Here is a 22,379-nt window from a genome sequence, read left to right as displayed (position 1 = left end):
CCCATCCCCCAATTATTTCGCATCATTTTGTGGTACCGATTATTAGATATCAACTGTGCTATTTATTTACTAAAAAAATTCGATCCAGTTTGTTCAATACCAATGGTGCGCCTAACATAATCAATAATTGTGAAGGGGATTTTTAATTAGCATCAATTCATGCAAAAAACTCGTTAACAGACAGACAGACGGACGGACAAGAGGAATTCAATAGCTCCCGTGCTACGCAGGGTGAGCTAATAATCCAGAAAGATTTCACCCGGAGAAATGAAACCGTGACGGCTGGGAGGTAGACAAAGTCAGGTAGGGGTCGTTCTTCGAAGACAAATGTAGCATTACATACTTGACTAAAATTATTTACGAAAGATTTGAAAATAATAACCGATGTTTTCCTTAAATTTCTAATGTTCTATTTTATAAATTAAATAAAATGTACGAGTTTAAAAACTCTGGCGCCAGATTTAGATCAGATTTCAGATTTCAATTTTATAGTTTTTAAACTGAATTAAAGCACTGGAAATTCAAGTTCTGAGATTTCAATATATTTCGCAATGTGATTTCAGGTAAAAGTCTGTTGGATGAATAATAACCCCATAATATTACATGAATGCACAATACTGAGATAGTACATAACTACAATTACATGAGGATGTGATAGATTTACCGGACTCGTGGATATCTTTCCATGTGTTTACTGAATAAATTGCACTGAAGCCAATGTGTGTGTGTGTATGTATTGCGAAGACGATATGATTTGTATTTATAAAAAAATATTCTACCTATCAATTTTGATAATCTTTGTAATTTCATATATACATATATTTTCGCGTTCCAAGCAGACTTTTCAGTAACAACAGTACAGTAGATATGTATACATATACCTACACATGTGTACTGCTACCACGTTACAAGTTTACATTGTATATTGCAAAATGTATGCAAAACGTTGACATTTGTATTTTATTAAGTACGAATCGGGTACCTTTTCGCCAATTTATTATCTTGATTCGTAAAAAAAACATTGTGACTCTGGTTTAATTTGCATAGCCAACACGTTCATAAGTATGCAAGCTAAAATCTTAACCCCGACTCGCTGACATGATCTCCTTTTGTCGAACTATTTTTCTTGTCGCTCTGCAAAATATGTATTTATTTGACCACCACTCTTTTTCCGTAGTCGGTCATCGACTTTAATTCCATTTTATCAGACGAAACTTAGTTTTCTTCCACAACATTAAAATGTTACCTGCAGCTCAGAAATATTTGCAAGTTTTGTTGATCGTTTTAATCATTTTTGTGTCGGTGACAAAGCAACTTGAAAACTTGACATTGACGAAAGCTGAGAAAAGGAAAGTTGATCAGGTAGGAACAAAATAATTAGTAGATATTTTAACAGATTTTTCATTTGTGTTAGGAAGATTTTTATTTATTTATTTATTTGTATACAACATATTTAGTCTACTCATATATTGTAACTCATGTACATCCATATTTAAATAGGTAAAATACATATACATATATGGGCCGGTTGTATATTAATCTTCGTGCATCGGATATAGATATTTGTACTTTGCTTACTTTACCATACTCCACGAATACATAATGTCCTTATTTACATGATTCGTAAAAATTATAAATCTTCTGCAATCTGGTAATCTATTACTTTCAGTTCAAAGATGCCATTTCCACTTTGGTTTTTCCAAGGGAGACGATGAAAGAAGAGTTAAATCTTGTCCGATACTTGAGAGGTAACAATGATTCTAAATAATGTACTGATGATCACATTAATATCCAATATTACGGGGCCGTACATAAAGCATGTGATCGATTTTCGGACAATCTTTACCCCAACCTCCCTGGTGTGACCCATATCAGCCCACATGCTCCATAAGACAAGAAGGATAGGATTCCATGACCCCTACTCCCCCCAAAAATAGTTCTTTTCCTGCAAAAAAGTATATCTGAACTTGTCGAAATCTCAGAGTTCTTCCCCCAGTAACAAAAAGATGTAAAAATTATGTCATATTTACATTATAATGATTACATAATAATGTCGCTAGGATATCCCCATATGTCGCACAAAGTCGAAACTTGGTCACCAGCATGAGCAGATTTCGCTCTAGGCCAACATTTGACGATATCAATGAGGGTACATTTTAACAATATCGAAATAGCGACATCGCCAGCTCATGACATTTAGAGAGATATTCTACATTAACTCGATATATTAACTATATATGTACGATATCTCGGCGATGTTTTTATAATGTGCTTATATTATTGACTTTCGATGTGAATTCTATGATCATATGATATACAAAATACATCGGTTTCTTGCTTGAATTTCATTAGGCGTATTTTTTATTCGCAAAGTAATAATTATGTTTTCAAAATAATAACATATTTTAAAGTTTTCGAGGATTTTTGGCAGTCATGTGCTTCTTTAGGCGTCCTCCGGCGTGTTGAAACCAAGCAATGATGGTCTTCTCAATATCCCTCTCAGTTTTCAGATACTTGTCGTTTGCAAAGACGGAATCTGAGAAACAACACTTAGTTAATATAAACTTAAATACTGGTTACTCACAAAATAGTTACTAAAGCTAAATTTTTACCAAACACAAGTTGTTTCATATTGGTATTGGAAAAGTCGAAATTGCCCTTCTGTCCTTTAAAGCTTATCTTCGTGGCAGCCAGATCGGTAAACAAATTTCGTAATATTTTGTACACGTTTTCTGTTAGCCTACTTTCAGCATAGCGCGCAAACTGCAATTTCTAGATATAAACAGATATTAAAATTAAATTTGTCACTTCATAATTATATATTATTCCGAATTCTTGTATTTTTCCTATGAATTTACCACTTTGACTGAAAGATCATCATTTAAAGTTTCGTCAAATTCCTTAAATTGTTCCCAACTTTCGAACGGACGGGGAATGACAAGACTTGCTCGAGCAGATTTCTCAATGCCATTGTGTGCTGACAAATTATCAAATTTCCTCTCCAGATTCGACAGTGAGTATTTAATCATGGATATGTCTTGCTGGAGTCTTACCAAGAATTCTAAAAATGACAAGTAATAGTTAGAATTGAAATATTTGTGAGACTTATTTTAATAATTCGGATTAAAGAATACACCTTTTTCAATTGTCACTAGCACTGGAACCTGCTGATCAGTTGCACTCAAATCCTCATCATTCCCATCCGCCAAATTAGCGCCAGTATTCACCCACCCAGGAGGAATTTCAAGTATAATATTTCCAACGCCTTGACTGGAACTAGCCTGACTTATCATATCATCTTGCGTAGTTTGGTCTACAAAATTTAACAACAAAAAATAAAAATTATATGTCAATTACAAGTGGTCAATTATTACACAACCTACCATTACGAACAGCGTATACTTCTTCTCCACGTGCATCTACACCTTGTCCAAATGCGACTGCTTCGTCATTGATGGATTCAATTTCAATTGACTTGTCTTGTCGAACTTGCTCCAATCGTGGGAATCCACTCAGAACTGATGGCGGTGTCCTCTCCTTCGTCCTCTCTGAAATATAGAACGAAATAAGTCAACTTCTTCGAATATTTTACACATATAAACACATTGAAAAAATGTTAAATATTACAATCATTTTAAGCATTACCTTCATCCGATGAATCCAAGTCGTTCCGAATAGTTGGATTTTTTCGTGTCCGAGTTTTGGTATCATCTCCCTCGGCTGAGGATAAATCTGAATTTTCTACAGCTGCATTCAATTTTGCCATTGCTTCCTTCAATGTGGCTGTAAGAAGAAAGTGTATACTTTTTAAATATAATTTTACAAAGCAAGATAATTCCAAAAAACTAGTAAATCTGATAAAAACTTGCGGTAGGCATGTAAAATCCTAGCAGGGTATCGAGGCCACGCCGGCTCCACAACTTTATTAGAACTGATACACTGCCGTGCATTTTTTGTTTTTGGATAAGCCACCTGTCCGTTGTCGAACCAATGCTGTGGGACAGCTTCGACGAATAATTTTGAGGAGGCAGTAAATTCAACAATGTAGTACATATTTACTTGCTAAGTTCAGCGTGAATTAGTCCAAATATTGCACTTTGAGAACCTGCAATATTGTAAATTTGGCACTTATTCATAATATCGGAGATGTCCACCAATTTTAATTCGCCACAATTATTTAGGTCAGCACGATAAATGTCGAAGAGCGATGAGTCAATTGGTTCGGTAAAATAGGGGCTGACATTTTTCACACTTTTTGCGACGCACTGAATTTTATTTGAACAAGTATGTTGTAAAATATTATATACTTGAATTAACTCCCCTGACTTGGTTAATAGAAAGGAATCCCTTAAAAAATCGCAATTAATTATAAGTTTAGCAGTTTGATAACACCGGTACTGTTTTGTATCGTTCACTTTACTTATTAAGGGGCCATTATTATGCAACTTTGATAGCTTATAACTGTCACTTGAAAATTTAATAATAAATTCCTGTTCTTTTAGCCTGTTGACAATTTGCTGTAGGGGACGGTTAGGAGATTTTACTAATTTCTTTATTTTTCCCAATTTGTGCTCAAACTTAAAGGCACTAAAAGTGTCCAAAGCACCAAGATTTTTAGCATCGGCAGCTAAATGAACGAGTCCGTGAATATTGTAAGAAATATAATCCTCGCCGTAAAGTCGTTTAAAAGTTTGAACAAAATACAAGAGCAACTTGTGAGCGTAATCATTATATTTTAAATAGTGTTTTTCAGAGCATAAAATTCGAATAGATATAGATAAACTTATGAACATTAAATAATTTTCTTTCACTAAAGTATTTTCCAAAATGACAGGACCACTATACAAAAGAAACTGACGAAATTCTGTGGCCTTCCATCTATCTAATTCGCTCAATGTTCTTGGTTTTCTGGAAAATTCACTAGCAGTTATTTTACTGAAACCTTCCAATTTTGTTGATATTTCGTTAATTTGAAAACTTGATAACTTCTGCGTTTTCGGTTTCCCACGCGTCCATAAAATTAAAAGTTTTTTTACCACACCTAAGCAAACCAAGTGCATGTAGTCGAGTGGAAAGCATTTTACCATGTCAAGGTCCCTTATTTGTAAAAGTGGAGTAGTCCCTACATGATGATCTTCATCAATTTTATTCCTAAAGCTATCGTCGGTCCTGAGATTACTTCCCACGTCTGAATAGTTCATGCGATGATTAGAATAGTTTCCCTCTACACAGCACTTATCACAACCAAAGTACGCATTGTGTCCTTTCACACATTTTATAAATGCTCGTGCTGGCGTGTCACACACGAAACAATTGATTATTAAAGTGTCATTTTTAGATCGCGCTATCTTGTACTCTGCAATGAATAAGTTTAGAAAATCTTCCACTTTGGTTGGCTTCTTTAATCCACAATAGATTCCTATGACGAACGGTTTACTATTGCTAAAATTTGAAAAATGCCCTAAGACAGGCCACAGATTCACAGAGTTACTATTAAATAGAGGCAGCCCGTCAATACTTATTTGTAATTTTAACTGTCCTGTATATTTTATTTTCACAATGCTATCTAAATAATTAGTCAATCCGAAATGTACATATTTGCCTGGTAATACGTCAATAATATCATAGTTTCTTAAGCATTTTCCCTTAAGCAGAGTTCTACTGTCCGATGGCCAAGTACTAAAACAGTTATGCTGATTCAAAATCTTTAAAAGAGAACTTAATTGACTCTGATTCACACCGGATGTTAAAGCCCACTTTTTAACTTCATTTAGTACAGAGTCCGCAGTACCAGCATCGTTTGTCAAACTACTGGAAGTATTATTTTGTTCATTTAATATATGTAGGGAATTATGTTCAAGAAAAATGTTTGGTTCTGAGTTTGTTAAAGTGTCCTTAGACACGTTTACTTCCGTTGTTGAAGATAATTGTTCACTCAAATTTTGACACCGAGTCGTCACAAGTGCCTGTTGACGAGCCAACTGCTGTATGCGTCGTCGCCCAATTATATTTGTTGACATTACAATTAAAATTACGTACCTGCTAATAAATTCTGCAAAACCTGGAACGGAATTTAGCGAATGTGCTGGAGCACGACCGAAATACAACTGGTGGTGAAAACTGAAGGGGAATGCGCGGTGTGGATGCGCGTGTGGGGGGAATATAGAATTGATATACCTTCTATGTTGTTTGGTGATGTAGATATAATGTGTTCCTGCAATGTATTAACTATGTTGGAAATATTACAAAGTCTTGTGAATGACATTTTCGTTCATTAATCCGATATCCAGGCGACATATAATTTGTAACATCATATTTACGTATTTCAGTGGGCATAATTATTACAAAATGGCGTGGCATGTAATCTAGATTACATTAGAATAATATCGCATCTATATTTGATTTTCGATATCGTCTTATGTCCCCAGATGTCAAGTTTGCGATATCATTTATATGTGCTTTGTTACTGGGGTCGGATTATCCTTTTTGCAACAAAAATTGTCAAATTTTCGAGAGCTCGATTTGCATAGGGAAGCATGTGTACATATAAATATATCTTACAAATATTTTGGCACGATTTTAGGAAACGTACAAAAAATTTAGCCCTCTATTAGCACTCAAATAAAGATTTAAACCAAATAAATCAAATCGCACCATAAACAAACATGGTGAATACGTGTTTGTAACACAGGTGGTTTAGTGATCAAAATTATGTGAAAGTCAATATCAATAATTTAATAGTTTTTTGGTAGTGCACAGGTGTCCATGACAATATCAGTACACATACACATTTTTGTGTATGTATCGTACAAAACGCATGGTACAATTTTTAAAATAATGTCTATGAATATTTTTATTTGCCAATGAAGCACGTAGATGGGATGTTACGCGAGCAAATAGTATGCTGATGCAGGTACATACATTTGTACATTCATATATATACGTTAAACTTCTGTACATTAAACTTCTCACAAATGCACGCAATTCATACCAAATCCTACAAATTTTTTCATAGACTGTGAAATGGTGGGAGGACTATAAAATGAACAGCATTCACGACGAGGACTGGTCAAGTTTTCAGAAAGACTATCCCATTTTTATCAACGGTACAGACAAAAATGGTCTACCCAGTAAGTGACATACATACATAATAATCATGTAAAAGCTACACTCTTAGAAATCAAGTATTAAAATAATACCAAACTGTAATATAGTATGCATGTAGTAGCGGGATATTAAAGTTTTGCCATATCGGTAGCAAATTCTTACGGATCGGTATAATTTTAACACCAAGTGGTAGCAACCTTAATACCGAGAAATCAGTCCCTGCTTGACTATACCAGATTTCCAAAAATGTAGAGATGTATACATACAAATATGTACATATGTATGTAGGTCAACTAGTACAAAATTTGTATACTTATCTAAAATTTCCTCAACAGTATTGGCCTTGCCACTTGGCGACTGGGACTTGCGAAAGGCAGCGGTACAAGGACAAATTCCCAACGTGATACGATGGTTCATAAAAAATGTGGACGAGGTGCACACAATAACCAGAAACTTGGCAAATGGCGGAAAAATGAACGGAACTCAGTGGAATTTAATTGGAAACTTGGCCAATTTTACGCGTCATCAACACATGTGTGTTCCATGTATACGATTTCATACAGAGTTTGCTACTATGTATGAATCCCACTATCCGGGCGGAATCGGAAGATTGATCACCCTTAACAGTAAGTTTTCCCACAATAAGCAACATTTTTGTATAAACAGCTCAATGATTTTGATTCTTGCAAAGTAGAAGCATTACATTTATAAGTACTAACGCTAAGAAACCCTACCAGTTAGCGTTGTCTCGACAATCTTAGGTAAGACTTGAAACAAGTTGTGTAAGATTCCTAAAAGTATTGCAGTTTTAAAAACAGTAAAATATCGCCATTTTTGCTTGCAAATTTTACAAGCAAATTCAGATGTTTTATTTTTACGAAATTATTTCCGCTACTTATCTTTGTAAACTATTTCCTTGTTACGTATTGACCAAATGAATTGACATGAAATATGCGGAATTGACCTGAGTACCCCTAATGGATCATTGGTAATGGGATGATGTGAACATATCAGAATTTGACGAGACAAATATTAGCTACGCTGCAACGGAAGTTTTCCATCCGATTCGACCAGAAGCTTGTGCATATTTTTTTCAGAACGCTAGAGCGATTTATCAAATTCGAAATTTTTAAAGGTCAAAAAGTACAAAATTTTAAACGTAAAACTTATACAAACCAAAAGTTTATTTTGATACTACACTCTAGTTTTCAGATTATGGGACAATCACGCAGACATAGTTGCGATAAAATCCATTATAAATATGAACCACACTAAATGATGAAGAAAATGATAGAACGACTTGTCTCTAATTTTCAAATTACAGGCACCTTACAACCTTTCTCACCTTATAACTTTAGATTACTAATTATCATTAATGTAGCCGCATTATCAATGTACATTATTGCATTATAATCTTATAGCACCCTCCGTGTTCCAAGTGCTGCTTACTTTGGTCGGACCAGTCCTGTCATCTACGACTCGTGACGCAATGCAAACTCTTGGGACAAGCAAGGAGGAGTGGGCTAAAGTCCTACGCCCCAACTTTGAGGGGAATCAATTGCCCGAAAGTTTCAGGTGGTAAAAGTTTGAAATAATATTTATCTAAATGGACACGTGAATTCGAATAAACTATTTTTATTCTTGTAATGGACACTAATCATTTCATTTTCACTACTATTATTAGATTATGATATTGTCTAAACCTACCATTACTCCAAACAGCATATAAGTTCCATAACTACATACCTATTTTCTATTCACCATCTCATCCATATCTTAACGGGCTACATGCCTCGACTTAATTAAAGTCAAGGCAACTGTCTGATTCACGCAAAAGTTCTGAATTACTAACGGGGTACCTCGATCGATGAAATTCGACCCAAACTTCACCTTCAACACGGAACAAGCTCGGATCTGCCTTTTCATTAACTTTCGCTTTTCCAACCCCATCACCTTCTCCTTCATTCCTTGGAGGGCTTTTTCCGACCCGATGTTAATATGAGACGCTAGCGTGAAAACTAGCACATTATTTATCCCAGCGTCCAAACCAAGTGTAGGAAATACCAAAAACCCTGGCATAGCGATATCCTTGTGGTGGTTGATACATACGTACTGCACGATCAATTGAATTCCCGGGGAACATATCATCATTGCCGGTACGATCATGACCATGAGGAAGTCGTTGAATGATTTCTCCAAAATTTGAATGGACCGGTATAGACGAATACAGGTATCCATATCTTGATCCTTTTTTATCTGAGCAATTTGACTAGAATACAAAATACTCGGTTAGAGTAAAGACTTACGGCATCTACCAAAGTACAAAGATCGGCGTATCATGCACTACTGACTTATGACCGCAACAAATTTGTTTCGCTTACTGGACATGGGCGAAATACTCATCCATCTGACCGTATAAAAATTGGTCGTAAAATGTGTATACCATTCATCGAGCGATCATGCCGATCTCTACAATAATTACCTGACCTGTGCAGGACGCGGAAGTAGGTCAGGAGGCAGACGATACCGACAAAGAGAATATAGATAACCCAGGTTCCCCCAGATAGAAGCATATGCCATTGCATCCACGATTCAAACAGCCTTATTCCACACTGTACCAGGTAGCCGTTAGCGTAATATTGTCTGCAGGTTGGAAACATTGAGAGGAGGAAGGGAGGCGTACATGGGGCGAACAACAAGAGAAGGAATTCAAATATTGCGATTCCCGTTAGCGACAATGTTGCGACAGGAATGAATATTTTCATTAACTTAGTTCCCAGAGAGGATGGTGCAGTTGGAAGATCTAGCAAAGTAGAAAGGAATTATTTAAGCTGAGCATTAGTACATACATGTGTAATTTTGTAATATTTTATTTTGACGAAACTAATTTTAAACTGTTCACATCAAAACATAAAAGGAACAAAATATGTATTATGAAGGCCATGATGATATTTTGTACAAATTTGAAGATCAGTTTTAGGAGATAAACAGTTTAAAATGAATGTGTGCCCAAAATATCAGAAAACCAGATCGCGGAATAGCAGATTGTCATTATGAAAATGCGAAATAATTGTTTGGAACCTTCCAGAATTTGTTTTTCAAACTGGAGAAAGGAGTTGACAATCTGTCCTGGCGATTTATCCAGTGAGTAGTTCCATCGAGTAGTTGTCAGCAGTATGTCCAAAATCAGGAATAGTGATCCCAGGAATCGTTCGGTTAAAGTTAACCGGCCAATGCAGACGTGTAGAATTGTTGCGAAAGAATAAAGCAGGGAGAAGATGCTTTGGATTTTGAACGTGATAACTTGCCTCGAATTTTGTGTTCTAATCACGAGACCTGATTTCTCGTCATATTCGAACGGAAGGCATTTTATGAATTTGCACACTCTAAGATGCAGCTTGAGAAGCGGTAGATAGTCGATGTGGTACATCGTAACTACGGCAAGATTGTGTTACCAAGAGCCAGAGACAACTGAAGAACTTATGTAGAACGGTAATGAAAATAAGTGTATTCATATACAATCAACTTCGTACAAACCGATAGTCTAGTTGATATAGAGGTTGTGCTTTAAGATTGCCCCGTCGACATAATAAGGAATAATGAGCTGGGTGAAAATAATCATCTCGTAAGCAAACCCAAGCATTGATCGTAAACAAGATAATAATTATGTATAAGAGCACGTCGATTAGTTAATTAAACACTCGCGATTATGAACAACCACCGCATCAACCCAACTGCTGTTCTCATGGATTGGCTCTTTTTAATGTGATGACTGATGTACGAACTTAGCCCTAAATAAATAAATAAGTTTAACCACAACGCTTTTACTGAATTCTCGGAAATTTTCCTTAAGAGTACCACCATATTATTACAGATCGATCAATTTATCTAATTAACTAACAAAATATGAAAGTACGACGTAATTTTAAAAACATTGACGATGTGCTTATTAGATAGGTACGTCAAAACATTTGGTAAACGTTCTACTTATATATTTCAATAGGGACCGTCCATAAATCACGTGATCGATTTTTGGACAATTCTGACCCCCTACCCCCCCTGGTGACCGGTGGTGATAATTTCGCTACCCCCCCCCCCCCACCGGTCACGTCACAGGAGATGATGCTCAAATTAAATCATGTTGTCCGGAATAACAATATTATTCCAGTGTTTTTTTAAATCATTAATCAAATTAGAGCTACATACACACATGTGCAAATAACTATTTAATATGTACACCAGTCAGACATAAGAATTTGAAGTCGAAGCAAGTTTCTAAATATGCAAAATGATTGATTTTGCAAATAAAATTTATACAACGTGCGTGTGGTATGCCAAGAGATTTTATATATAACTCGCATGACATTTATTGGCATATACAAAACTTATATTTCACACATTACAATTGACTATGATCCTATGTCCCAATCATTACAAACATTAAGGCATATGGGTACATCGTGGGAAAAATAATATTGTGAAGTCAGGGAGAGGAGATTAATAGCATATGAACTTTGCTGATCAAATAAAAACAAGCGTACCAAATTTACATTCCGCAATTCCCCCGGTAGTTTAAAGGAAACATTGAGGTTTGTCGAATTCTGAAAATGTGCCTCAACGACATCAAGCATGGCACTGGTTGTATTCATTACCTGGGTAACAAAAGGGTGGACTAACGACAAACGCGCAATTTACCCCAGGAATGTTAGTCGCAAAAGGGTTCGACCAAAGTTGTTCCTAATAATTATGTAATCAGTATTTCTAAAAAAATCTAGAGAGAAATCTAAATCTAAAATGTGTATGTCCTAGCCCTTCAATTAGTATTTATTTTTAATGACCATCTCAACCCTTCAAAGCCAACACCGTCCTAAACACTCCACGCACAATACCTTTAACAAACCTTATCACCGTTCCAGGCCTAATTGTCAGAATTCCAGGATACCCAATAACCAAGGGTTTACAGCTTTTCCTAAATTTCGCCATGTACTTTGCCTCTACTCCACTCCACGCGCCATTTCCGTACTTCCATGACTTCACACATCTCGCAGAATTTTTATACAATGTCGCAGCATATGTTAGGAATAATCCCCAGCAAATAGTAAGTAATTTCACAGTGCTTATGATGCTAACAAGTGTGTACATTTTCAAACACTCCCATTCCACGATAAAAATATATCCTGCAGAGATTATACACTGCCCGAATATCGCTTGTAAAATGGGAATTACAGGTCCACACGCGAACGCCAATTGTCTCATAATCAACTGTAAAGCTCGATAAGTGATTGCCACGTTTCCCACATCCTTTGTGAATTCTGGGGTACAGCGGTACTGTCTCTTAGACATTTTGCTACCCGATTTGCCACGGTGACAACGTAGCTCTTGTTTTAGCAGGGGGAGCAGGAATATGGTTAGGGCAGAAAAACCGAAAACCGTAGTTTTAATAAGGCTTCCCCAATGGAAAACCGAATAGGCGAAGGAAGGAGCGTAAATAGCATAAACAACACGGTACACGAATATATCTGGTGGAAATATGTTGGGGAAGTGGAGAGGGTGTCTAGGTAAGAAGTACATGTGTAGAAGTAGACTAAAGGGGATCAGGTCCTGCATGTAGTCTACTAAATTGGCCATCGGAATCCATTTCTTGTTGAAATCAACGACAGCCCCGGAGTTTGGGTGTGACCACCATCTCGCTGAAAATATATATTTATATCGACATCAAGAGTAGTTTCAGCGAAGGGGTTAGGAGTAAAAGGTATTGGGGAGGGGGTATCCAATCTGTCCACTCTTACAATGGAATCTTTTCTCAAGCTACACCGGAAATTTCTACCGAGTTATATAAAAAATCTAACCAAAAATTTCAAATCATATTCATACGACACTTATACTCGTATTTTCATAGAAAAGCCCTTTTATAAATGGGTAGATTTTTAAGTAAATATTTCTTCTCCTTTTACTCCACCGGCCGTAAATCAAACCTCAACATTGCCCCCCCATAACTTTTTCTTCAAAGCGACCATTCATCGGAAACATACAGTGCCATGTGAGTCAATATTTTTGGCTCCATTTTTTGAAATAACTCAATAGACATCCAGGTGTCGCTTAGAATAGCTTACATTGTTGCAACTTCATTGACCCTTACGTTATAAAATTTGAGACACATACCATTGAACTTAACTCCATACAGAAATACAGAATTCCATAAGCATGCAAGGTCTTGACCCTTAATCGCTAAAACAAGTAGAGCAAGATCTCCACCAATAATGTTATAGACGCAGAGCAACAAGAAATTGAGCTTGGCCGTGTCCCCGAGAATTTTGTATTTAATAGTTTGGCAAACCAGGAAAATCGTAACAGTGACGAAAACAATTAAAGCCATGTATGCATTTGCAGAAAGTTTCTGGGAAAACTGTAATCGTCGACTTTTCTCATTCCAGACGAACGGGTAACTAAAAACATTCCCAAATTTAACTGCATTCCCATACTTTTTAAAAAAACTCGTCCGTAAACATTTCGCAGACTTGGTTGTTCTCAGGTGGCAATACTTGAATGACTACAAGATGAATGTAGTCGTGAAGATTTGTTTAAAGAAAATTTGTGTCGCTAAAAACATCCGAGGTTGTCTGAAAACTCGTCAGTAAACGGTTTGAGCATTTAGCATGTAGGAAAACTAATAGCTCACAAATGAATATTTTAAATGCAATTTATCGAGTGGTCCAGTTTTTTATAAACAGGTGGCCATAGCATTGAGATTTTTAATTAGTTGCGTAACAAAAATATTAAAAATTTCTTGTTACGAAACTAATTTGGTTTTAAGGTCACCTATACGGAGGCCAAGTCCGATTTAACCTTTCCTAAATATTTATGTGCCACTAATCATTAATTGACCATTTAACGTTGGCTGTAGTGATGACTGACGACATATGTATTTAGTACACGTACACATATGTAAATCCTCCTGTCGCTTTACTCCTTTAGGTACGAAACAAACAGAATTCCAAAAATATTATGGACAAAAACTTAATTATCTTATCTTAAGGATCTACGTATATCATCATACATACATACGTACATATATTAAAAGTATATAGGTATGTATGTACCTAACGTATAAATCTGACAAAATTCGTAGGATGTAAAGTGCACATACATAGATTTTATTTATTGTAAGCCTTATTGTATGCGTACATGCATGTGTCCTTCGAATATAGCACAGTTATGGAACTGAGAAAACAATATAACCCTGGCCTAAAATTCAGCAGGTTAGAGACAATTAAATAAATGTAAATATGCAGAGATGGTTTAATCTTATTGTGGACCTATCTAATGAACTAGGGTAATCCTTAATTAGAGTCAATTACATTAAAGCAATTTACAAATGTCCAAATGAATAAGGTGGATTTACCTTGGAAGTGGGCAAAACTAAGAGACCGTGTCAAAAATGTGTTTCAATTGGAAGAAATGTATACATATGTAATGAGGTACATAAATTAGGAAACTACATGTGATCAACTTGAGTCAATAATGCAAAAGTCAAAATGCAAAATCTTCTATCCATCCATGTGCAGGCGAAAGGGTCAAACCTCCCCCAACCAAAAAATAATCCGTCACTTTATGTATTTAAATTATACTGGGTGGGTCAAATTCATTGCCAGCTCTTTTGTGGTATGTACCTTAAGCTATATAGAATTCAGAGCACATTTACAAGGGTTTCAAAAAGCTAACATTATTTTTAAGAGTGTGATTAAAATTAATTTCTGTCCATGACGTACCGTAATGGATACCTTGTTTGTTCAGCTAAATATGTAGCTATTTATGTATATATAAGTACATAAAGTACATGTAAATATTCAAATACATACATCTTTAACTTAATTACATCATATTTGAACAGAAAGTATTCGTAAAGCCTCATGCAACTATATTTCTCATGGACTTATTTGTGTACTCTAACTATGATGACGAATGAAGACGAATTTTCCGTACATATGTATCTATACTCACTTGTATGCAGGGTTTTTGATGTATGTAACATTTCTGCATCATAATCCTCGGTCATGTTGTTCACACTCTAGACATATTTGTACATACAAACTAGATTCAAGTAATCCACATAATAGTGAAGACTGATATGCAAATATTTAGATTTCCCGCTTATCTCTTCCCCACTGCCAAGCTCAGGTACTCTTCTCCCTCCCTGGGTAATGGCCCATTCGTGGGGTCCAGTGGTTGTAATAAAGGTTTTTTTTTTTTGTTCAAAGCCAATACTGCCCTGAACATTCCCCTGACAACGCCTTGCACAAACTTTACCGCTGTTTTATTCGTAATTGTCATAACTCCAGGATACCCAAAAAATAAGGGTTTACAGCTTTTTCTGAATTTCGCCAGGTATTTTGCATCCGCTCCACGCAACACGTCACCACCCCCGGATTTCCACGATCTTACACATCCCGCCGAAGCTTTGCGCATTTTTCCCGCGTATGAAAGAAACGCTACCCAGAAAAAAACAAAGGACGGTGCGGACCGCACCGTGCGGTTCCTAAAATTCCCATAAAGCTGAACACATCCAACCGATCCCATTGAACAATTATGATATATCCCGCAGAAATTGCAATTTGCCCGAACAGAGACTGTGAAATTATAACATAAGGTCCAAATGCGATCGAAAATTGTTTCGTGATCAGCTGTAAGCCTCGATAAGTGATTGTCACGTTCTCCGGATAGTTCCTGAGCTCAGGGGCACATTGATAATCTCTGTCCGACTTGTTACTTGAGTAGCGCAATTCCTCTTTTAGCAGCGGGAGCATGAAAATAGTGAGCGCAGAAAAACAGTAAAACTCCGTTTTAGCAAAGCTTCCCCAGTGAAAAAATGCGAACGCTACGGATGGAACGTACATCCCGTAAACGACGCGGTAGATGAATGAATCTGACGGGAAAAGGTTCGGAATGTGGATGGGATGTCGCGGCTGGAAGAACATATGTCCGAGTCCAATGAAAGGTAGCATGTTCAGTAGGGTTGCCGCGGGTAACGGGTCGGGTACCCGTTACCCGCATACCCGCACGATTCTTGCGGGTACCCGTTATCTGCGGGTAGCGAGAACTACCCGCACGGGTAACGGGTAGTTCAGTTTTTATTTAATTTTCAACATAAATCAGTTCACAAAGAAAGTTAGCAGCAAGTTAGTCCATTTACCAACAAAAGCGTCAATTTATTATTTTTCCATTTCAAAATTTTTCATTTGCCAGCAAAAAACGTTTATAACGTGCGTGTCTTTACGGAAGGCACAGAGGCCTATGCCGGCCTCAAATATTTTTCACGTCCAGAAAATGCGGAGCAATTACATATTGTTTCTCAAGCATGGTTTGCCCGCTCAAAATATCAGTAATAATTTTACTTGTATTTGTGTGTATTTATTTATGTAAGACTGCCGAGATTTTAATTTGTGCTTTGAAGATAAAAAATCTTAATCCGATTGAAGACAAAAAATTTATTTGTAGACAATTTTTTTGAATGAAAACTTCATTTAAATCAAAATTTGAAAAAATAGAAACAAAAATTGAACCTTTTTAAAGCTAAACCAATATTACCCAGCGAGCATATATCAAAAAGTCACGCCAAAAATTAGGAATACTTATGTATCTTTCCTTTGAATGGCCCCTTCGACGAATAATATTGGCGGTAAAGTTTAATTTTTAAGTAAATGTTCTGTATCTTTTTCCTGGTTTCCCGCTGTCGTGGTTTTTCCGAAGTCCATGGTCGACTTTGAACTCTGCCCCCGCAATAGTTTCCTTTAAACTGTTCATTCAATGGGAAAATTAGTTCGATGTAATTCCTATTTTTTGGTTTAATTTTTTGATGAATCATAAATCTCTAAGAATACCCACATACATAGCTTGAAAAACGATCCAATTGTACACCAAAAAGCATGCCTTACTTGCATAGTATTATCTCAAAATACATATCAACCCAAATGAAAAAATAATTGATCAAATCAAACTTATTCTCATGCTTGGTTAGTTTTTAACCCAATTCTCATAACGGGTAGCGGGCAACGGGTACCCGCACGGGTACCCGTGCGGGTACGGGTAGTTGTGCTGCGGGTAGCGGGTCGGGTAACGGGTAGCATTTTCGCTACCCGCGGCAACCATAATGTTCAGCATAAAATCGACAAATGTCGCGAGTGGAATCCATTGTTTGTTGAATTTTACGACAGCCTTGGATTTTGGGTGTGACCACCATCTTTCTGAAATATTTAATCGTAAGGAAATTTATTTATGTGCTTCCTTGTATTGCAGGGAATGCACAATGCTTGATGTAAAAATATACATAGTACAAGAAAATGCTGCCATAAATTGTATTTTTTGTCAGATACATATAATTTCGCGGATTTTTTTATAACGTATGTACACTTCACTATATTTGAAGAAATCCCGTATTAAAGTAACGCCACGGAGTATTAACCATCATAGTATTTACAAGTAGTAATAGTTCTGTATAAAAATTTAACCATATCGGCAACAAATTTTTACATACGCCGACATACCATTTCAAGCAATAATGGTAATACCGAGGGTATGCAATTAACGCGTCTCCTAAAAAATGGTAAAATGTCTCATAAGTAATATACAAGTTGCTTACATGCAAACCGTCTCCTAATATTATTTTTCCGGTCTCATATAAATCCATAATTAACTCCTAAAAACCATCTCTGATCGGCTTTCGTACATCATTGAATACTAGATAATATTAGTTAAATTATCATGACAAAATCTTTCATTTCCACGAGATGGTTTTGGGTCATGGTCATGGCTAGCTATTGTCTTTTAGACTGATGCTTTCGCTGAATCCTTGGGGAGAACAATCCTTGATTGATACAACCTTTAGCAAACAACCTGGGAGCATTTTGGATGCTGTGCGATGGACTTCATGTGTGGAACATAAGACAGAAAATGGTAAAAATTGTTTTTACATAGCGAATCATATTATGGGACAAATGTAAATACTTATGAGACATTTTTTTTTCATTTAAGAGACGTTTCACATGTAGGCAAGTTGTATATGATTTATGAGACATTTTCCGAATATTTAGGAGACGCGAAAATTTACTTCCGAGAAATCAATACCTGTATGACTATATCAGGTTTCTCACAGTGGAGAACAAGAAACCAGGTACTAGTTCTTTGTTACCTGGGAATTTTGATAATTTACGTTTCCTGGTTTTCTTGAAAAACTCAATCAATACTAAAATACCAATCTCAGGTACACAGGTACATAAATATTTCCGCTGCTAGAGATCCCGTACTATATAGTGGCGATGGAGATCCTTGACCTAAAAATGGTCAAAAATTGATTCTAGAAATCTCAAATTTTGGGATAATATCCTAAATATATCCAGCCACAGATATTCGCGAACAAAGAAGACTAAAGTCCATTGTCCATCTCGTATTTAACCTTTTTCTTCACGCCCGCCATTACTGCTACTTTGCGACTAAAAGGGTAATTATCTCCTACCTGAATTGAAATTTTCTTAAAGTTTCGACTGTTTCTCAAAGCTGGGAGTATGTCTTCTTACATATAGCCCAAATTTTTTTATTGCGTGAAGATAAGGGTAGAATGCGGGGTTTTCATTTTTCACCGTCAAACTGAATTTTTTTCAATTTCTTCCCTGATAGTCATTGCATTATGCATTGGTCCAAGGTCGTTCCAAAAAATTACATTTTATATTTTCTGATACTCCTTGATGAAAGGAATCAGACGGTCTATCTCACATTTCCGAAAACAAACTTGTGCCTCCACACAGCCATTTTGAACTGAGGGGTCCGAAACATGCCCAAATTTACCCAACACCTGCCAAACATAAATTTCGTGGGAAATTTCGAAGAACATTTTAATTTCTTTTCAGTTTTCCGTTGAGAGATATATTTCCCACACAAAAAATGCCTTCCCGGAGTTTCTGTCACGTTTTTGAAGACGTAAGACTCGTCGCCAATGACCAACTATTTTGGTAAAATTTTGTTGTAAAGCTTGGGAGGGCTTGCATTCACCATTTTTTCTTGACCTTCCGTATGCTTTGCTGCAGATTTATTTGAATACGCTTTGACCCACAACTTATGAGCCTACATATGATGCGCATAGTCTGGATTAATCTTCAACTTCATGGTCGCATTAGGCACAAACGTGGATCCGTACTTTCCAAAAATAAATTAAATTCCTTTTCATTTTCGAGGGGTCAATATGATGGTTTTTTCTTGTGGTGCGTATTTGAAGTTGATATTTTCGGATTCGCCATACTTTTTTATGTATGTCCTAATTTTTGCACTGCCACACCTCCCTTTGTTGAAATTTAGTCAAGCCTTCTTCGAGTCTTTCTCGCTCAGATTTTGGTACTTACAAAAAACTCGTTTCCCGACTTCCTCGCTTTGAAGTTGCGTACGAAATTTGTTTTTCAAGGAAAGCTTATGAAATTTTGAGGACACGTGGTCAGATATATTTTACGTATTATACCAAAATTTGAGATTTCTAGAATCATTTTTTGACCATTTTTAGGTCAAAGTTCCCCATCGCCACTATATAGTACGGGATCTCTATTTCAAGTTTAGTGAGAATCTTGCAACTCCATTAACGTACGACTCGATGACGCATAACCAAAATCGTGAAAATCTGAACATTTTAAATTATTTCTAATAATTATTTCTGATGGATCCGCTACTAACACGTGAACGCGGTCAATCTTAAATTGCTCCGAAACGGGTAGGAGTTTCGGTTCCAAATTTTGAGCATAGCGACACGTGATTGTTGACAAGGGCTGAGCAAAAAATTAGCTCTCTAGATTCAAAAATGACTCGACCATTGACCTTAGAACAAGAGGGTACCATAAAAACACTTTCCAAACTTAATTTTTCGTACACACAGATAATTAAGCACTTCAAAATTCAAGGACAACAAGTTTCGAAAGGAGGGATACATAAGGTACTGAAAAATAAAGGTCAACAACGACAAGCTCGAAGCAAAGGACAATCACCACCACCTCAAACACGAGTCCGAAAAGTGCTAACTCGGCCAGTGCTTAAGAAAATTGACCTATGGACCTCTAAGGACAATCCACCACCCCAGAGAGAAGTGGCACGTCTAACCAAAGTATCAGAGACTAGTGTGCGTCGAGCAATTAAAATTTTGGGGAAGCAAAAAAGAAGAAAATTCCGAGTCCATCAGCTGACTGAGAAGCATAAAAAAAAATCGTCGTCTGACCTGCAAAAAATTTTATGCGAATTACCTGACAAAAGATAAAAGTGACTTTTTAGTGTCGTTGGATGAAGCATTATTTTCTCTACAAGATACCAACGGTCAGAGAAAAATTTACTATACAACCAAAGGAGAAAATAATTCCAGAAGATTGGCCATCCCGCACGCGGAAAACTTTTGCAAGTAGTTCATGGTGGTTGGTGCATTATCTGGGCGTGGTGTCCTCCCACTTATCAAAGTTCCACAAAAAGTGAAGGTAACTGCGAGGTACTACATTGACTTTGTTTTAAAACCGCTTTTGGAAGTTTGTGTCCCAAAACTATATGGCAAGGACACAAACAAAGTGATAGTTCATCACGACGCAGCGTCATCGCACACGGCCCGTTTGACCCAGGAATACTCAAAGGACTTAAAAGCTAGACTCGGGATAACAATCATCCAAAATAGTGAAATACCTGTGAAGTCACCCGATGTAAGTCCCATGGATTTTTTCGGCTTTGGATATCTGAAACAAAAGGCTTTTCTCCGCCACCCAAAAACTTTTGATGGAGTTTGGAAAGTTTTGAGAGAGGAGTGGTCTAAAGTTGACCTCGCCATGGTCAAATCAGTGTACAAAAGTTGGAATCGCCGATGTCGACTTGTAGTTCGAGAAAAGGGCTCTCACATAGAACATGTTCGGGACCTCCACTCCAAGCCGTTCAACCAGTAATTGAAGGTCAAAAACGTTCACGTGTTAGTGGCGGAGCCTCCGTAGACGAATATGTAAGATCAATTATCTATATTATAAGCTGAAAATGTCTTTTGGCAACGGAAGTGAAAGTGATTTTCCGAAACGGAAGTGAAAGTGGAGAAAGTTAAGTTTCGAATGGCGCGAAAATTCGAAATAAATTAAATTCAAAAAATTAAATACCAGAAGGTGTAGTACTCTTTGTATGGGCTTATGGGGGTGGTGGTTATCTGGGGGTGGTGGTTATTTAGGGATGGTGGTTATCTGAGGGATGGTGGTTATCTGGGGGTGGTGGTTATCTGGGGGTGGTGGTTATTTAGGGATGGTGGTTATCTGAGGGATGGTGGTTATCTGGGGGTGGTGGTTATCTGGGGGTGGTGGTTATCTTGGGGTGGTGGTTATATGGGGGTGGTTGTTATCTGGGGGTGGTGGTTATCTGGGGGTGGTGGTTATCTGGGGGTGGTGGTTATCTTGGGGTGGTGGTTATTTAGGGATGGTGGTTATCTGGGGGTGGTGGTTATCTGGGGGTGGTGGTTATCTGGGGGTGGTGGTAATCTGGGGCTGGTGGTTATCTGGGGGTGGTGGTTATCAGAGGGTGGTAGATATCTGAGGGGTGGTGGTTATCTGAGGGGTGGTGGTTATTTAGGTAAGATAAGTGGGCGGCGGTGCCCAAGCCCAGCCCGAGCCCAATCACTCCTTAGAGTGAAGTAGCGAGTAGTACTGTGCCCAAGCCCAGCCCAGCCCTAGCCCAATCACTCCTTAGAGTTATATTGAAAATCACAGAAACTACCCCTGTACAGGAGACGGACTTATACTCAAGGAGTAAGTGGTCACTCCGCTGCGGATTGGAGTAGGAGTGGAGTGGGAGTGAGTCGCGAGCACACCGAAATGTCACTCGACTGGATAAAGTGGGAGTAAGGTCCCGTTACATTAATTGAGTACGACACCGCATCGTGGTTCATAGTTTGAAGACGGAGGTTTGGGGTTTTACTTAATACAATTATACCTCCAATTTAATTTAACAAACACCGTGAATAAAGAAAAACAGGGAAATATTCTGACGAAGGCACTAGATAGTCAGAATATTATTTATTTTACTTCGACGTGCTATTGTACTCACAATGCAAGTCTTTACGTGTACAACTCAGATTTCAATGGGACCAATTTTATTTTGTTCACCACAAAAAATAAGCATACCCGTATTTTTTCATTTTTCATAATGCGCTAATTTGAGCGCGAGGCGCGAATTTTAAACTGTTTTCCAGCCAAAACCACGGTTTTTAAAAATTCTGTAAATTTTCGAAT

General features: G+C 37.1%; 2 protein-coding genes across 4 annotated transcripts; one reads left to right on the top strand and one right to left on the bottom strand.

The window, feature by feature from the left end:
- The first annotated feature begins 1,142 nt into the window (after window positions 1-1,142).
- LOC110861628 (SEC14 cytosolic factor) lies at window positions 1,143-8,764 on the top strand. Its single transcript, XM_022110762.2, has 6 exons — window positions 1,143-1,362; window positions 1,670-1,748; window positions 6,870-6,913; window positions 7,016-7,130; window positions 7,443-7,733; window positions 8,529-8,764. The coding sequence occupies exons 1-6, from the start codon at window positions 1,240-1,242 to the stop codon at window positions 8,687-8,689; spliced, it is 813 nt and encodes a 270-aa protein (XP_021966454.1). The 5' UTR covers window positions 1,143-1,239; the 3' UTR covers window positions 8,690-8,764.
- LOC118433168 lies at window positions 2,341-6,825 on the bottom strand. 3 transcript variants are annotated; one of them, XM_035844832.1, is made up of 8 exons: window positions 6,040-6,825; window positions 3,870-4,105; window positions 3,646-3,783; window positions 3,384-3,548; window positions 3,137-3,313; window positions 2,859-3,061; window positions 2,613-2,772; window positions 2,341-2,536 (listed from the first exon to the last, which is right to left on the bottom strand). In XM_035844832.1, the coding sequence occupies exons 2-8, from the start codon at window positions 4,051-4,053 to the stop codon at window positions 2,406-2,408; spliced, it is 1,158 nt and encodes a 385-aa protein (XP_035700725.1). In that variant the 5' UTR covers window positions 4,054-4,105; window positions 6,040-6,825; the 3' UTR covers window positions 2,341-2,405. The 3 variants fall into 3 exon arrangements, with proteins under 3 accessions (XP_035700725.1, XP_035700724.1, XP_035700723.1); XM_035844831.1 differs by having other exon boundaries at window positions 2,342-2,536; window positions 3,870-5,966; window positions 6,040-6,823; XM_035844830.1 differs by having other exon boundaries at window positions 2,342-2,536; window positions 3,870-6,823.
- Window positions 8,765-22,379: the final 13,615 nt, after the last annotated feature.

Source organism: Folsomia candida, unplaced genomic scaffold (assembly GCF_002217175.1).
Source record: "Folsomia candida strain VU population unplaced genomic scaffold, ASM221717v1 Fcan01_Sc043, whole genome shotgun sequence".
Taxonomy (NCBI): domain Eukaryota; kingdom Metazoa; phylum Arthropoda; class Collembola; order Entomobryomorpha; family Isotomidae; genus Folsomia; species Folsomia candida.
This window is presented reverse-complemented; position numbering and strand designations above follow the sequence as displayed.

Excerpts from the sequence above, each read along its gene's own strand:
- LOC110861628 (XM_022110762.2), top strand. The coding sequence starts at position 1,240 with ATGTTACCTGCAGCTCAGAAATATTTGCAAGTTTTGTTGATCGTTTTA. Across the intron at positions 1,363-1,669 it reads AGAAAAGGAAAGTTGATCAG|TTCAAAGATGCCATTTCCAC; the intron begins GTAGGAACAAAA and ends TATTACTTTCAG. Across the intron at positions 7,734-8,528 it reads AAGATTGATCACCCTTAACA|CACCCTCCGTGTTCCAAGTG; the intron begins GTAAGTTTTCCC and ends ATAATCTTATAG.
- LOC118433168 (XM_035844832.1), bottom strand. The coding sequence starts at position 4,053 with ATGTACTACATTGTTGAATTTACTGCCTCCTCAAAATTATTCGTCGAA. Across the intron at positions 3,784-3,869 it reads TAGGATTTTACATGCCTACC|CCACATTGAAGGAAGCAATG; the intron begins GCAAGTTTTTAT and ends TTCTTCTTACAG. Across the intron at positions 2,773-2,858 it reads ATGATCTTTCAGTCAAAGTG|AAATTGCAGTTTGCGCGCTA; the intron begins GTAAATTCATAG and ends GTTTATATCTAG.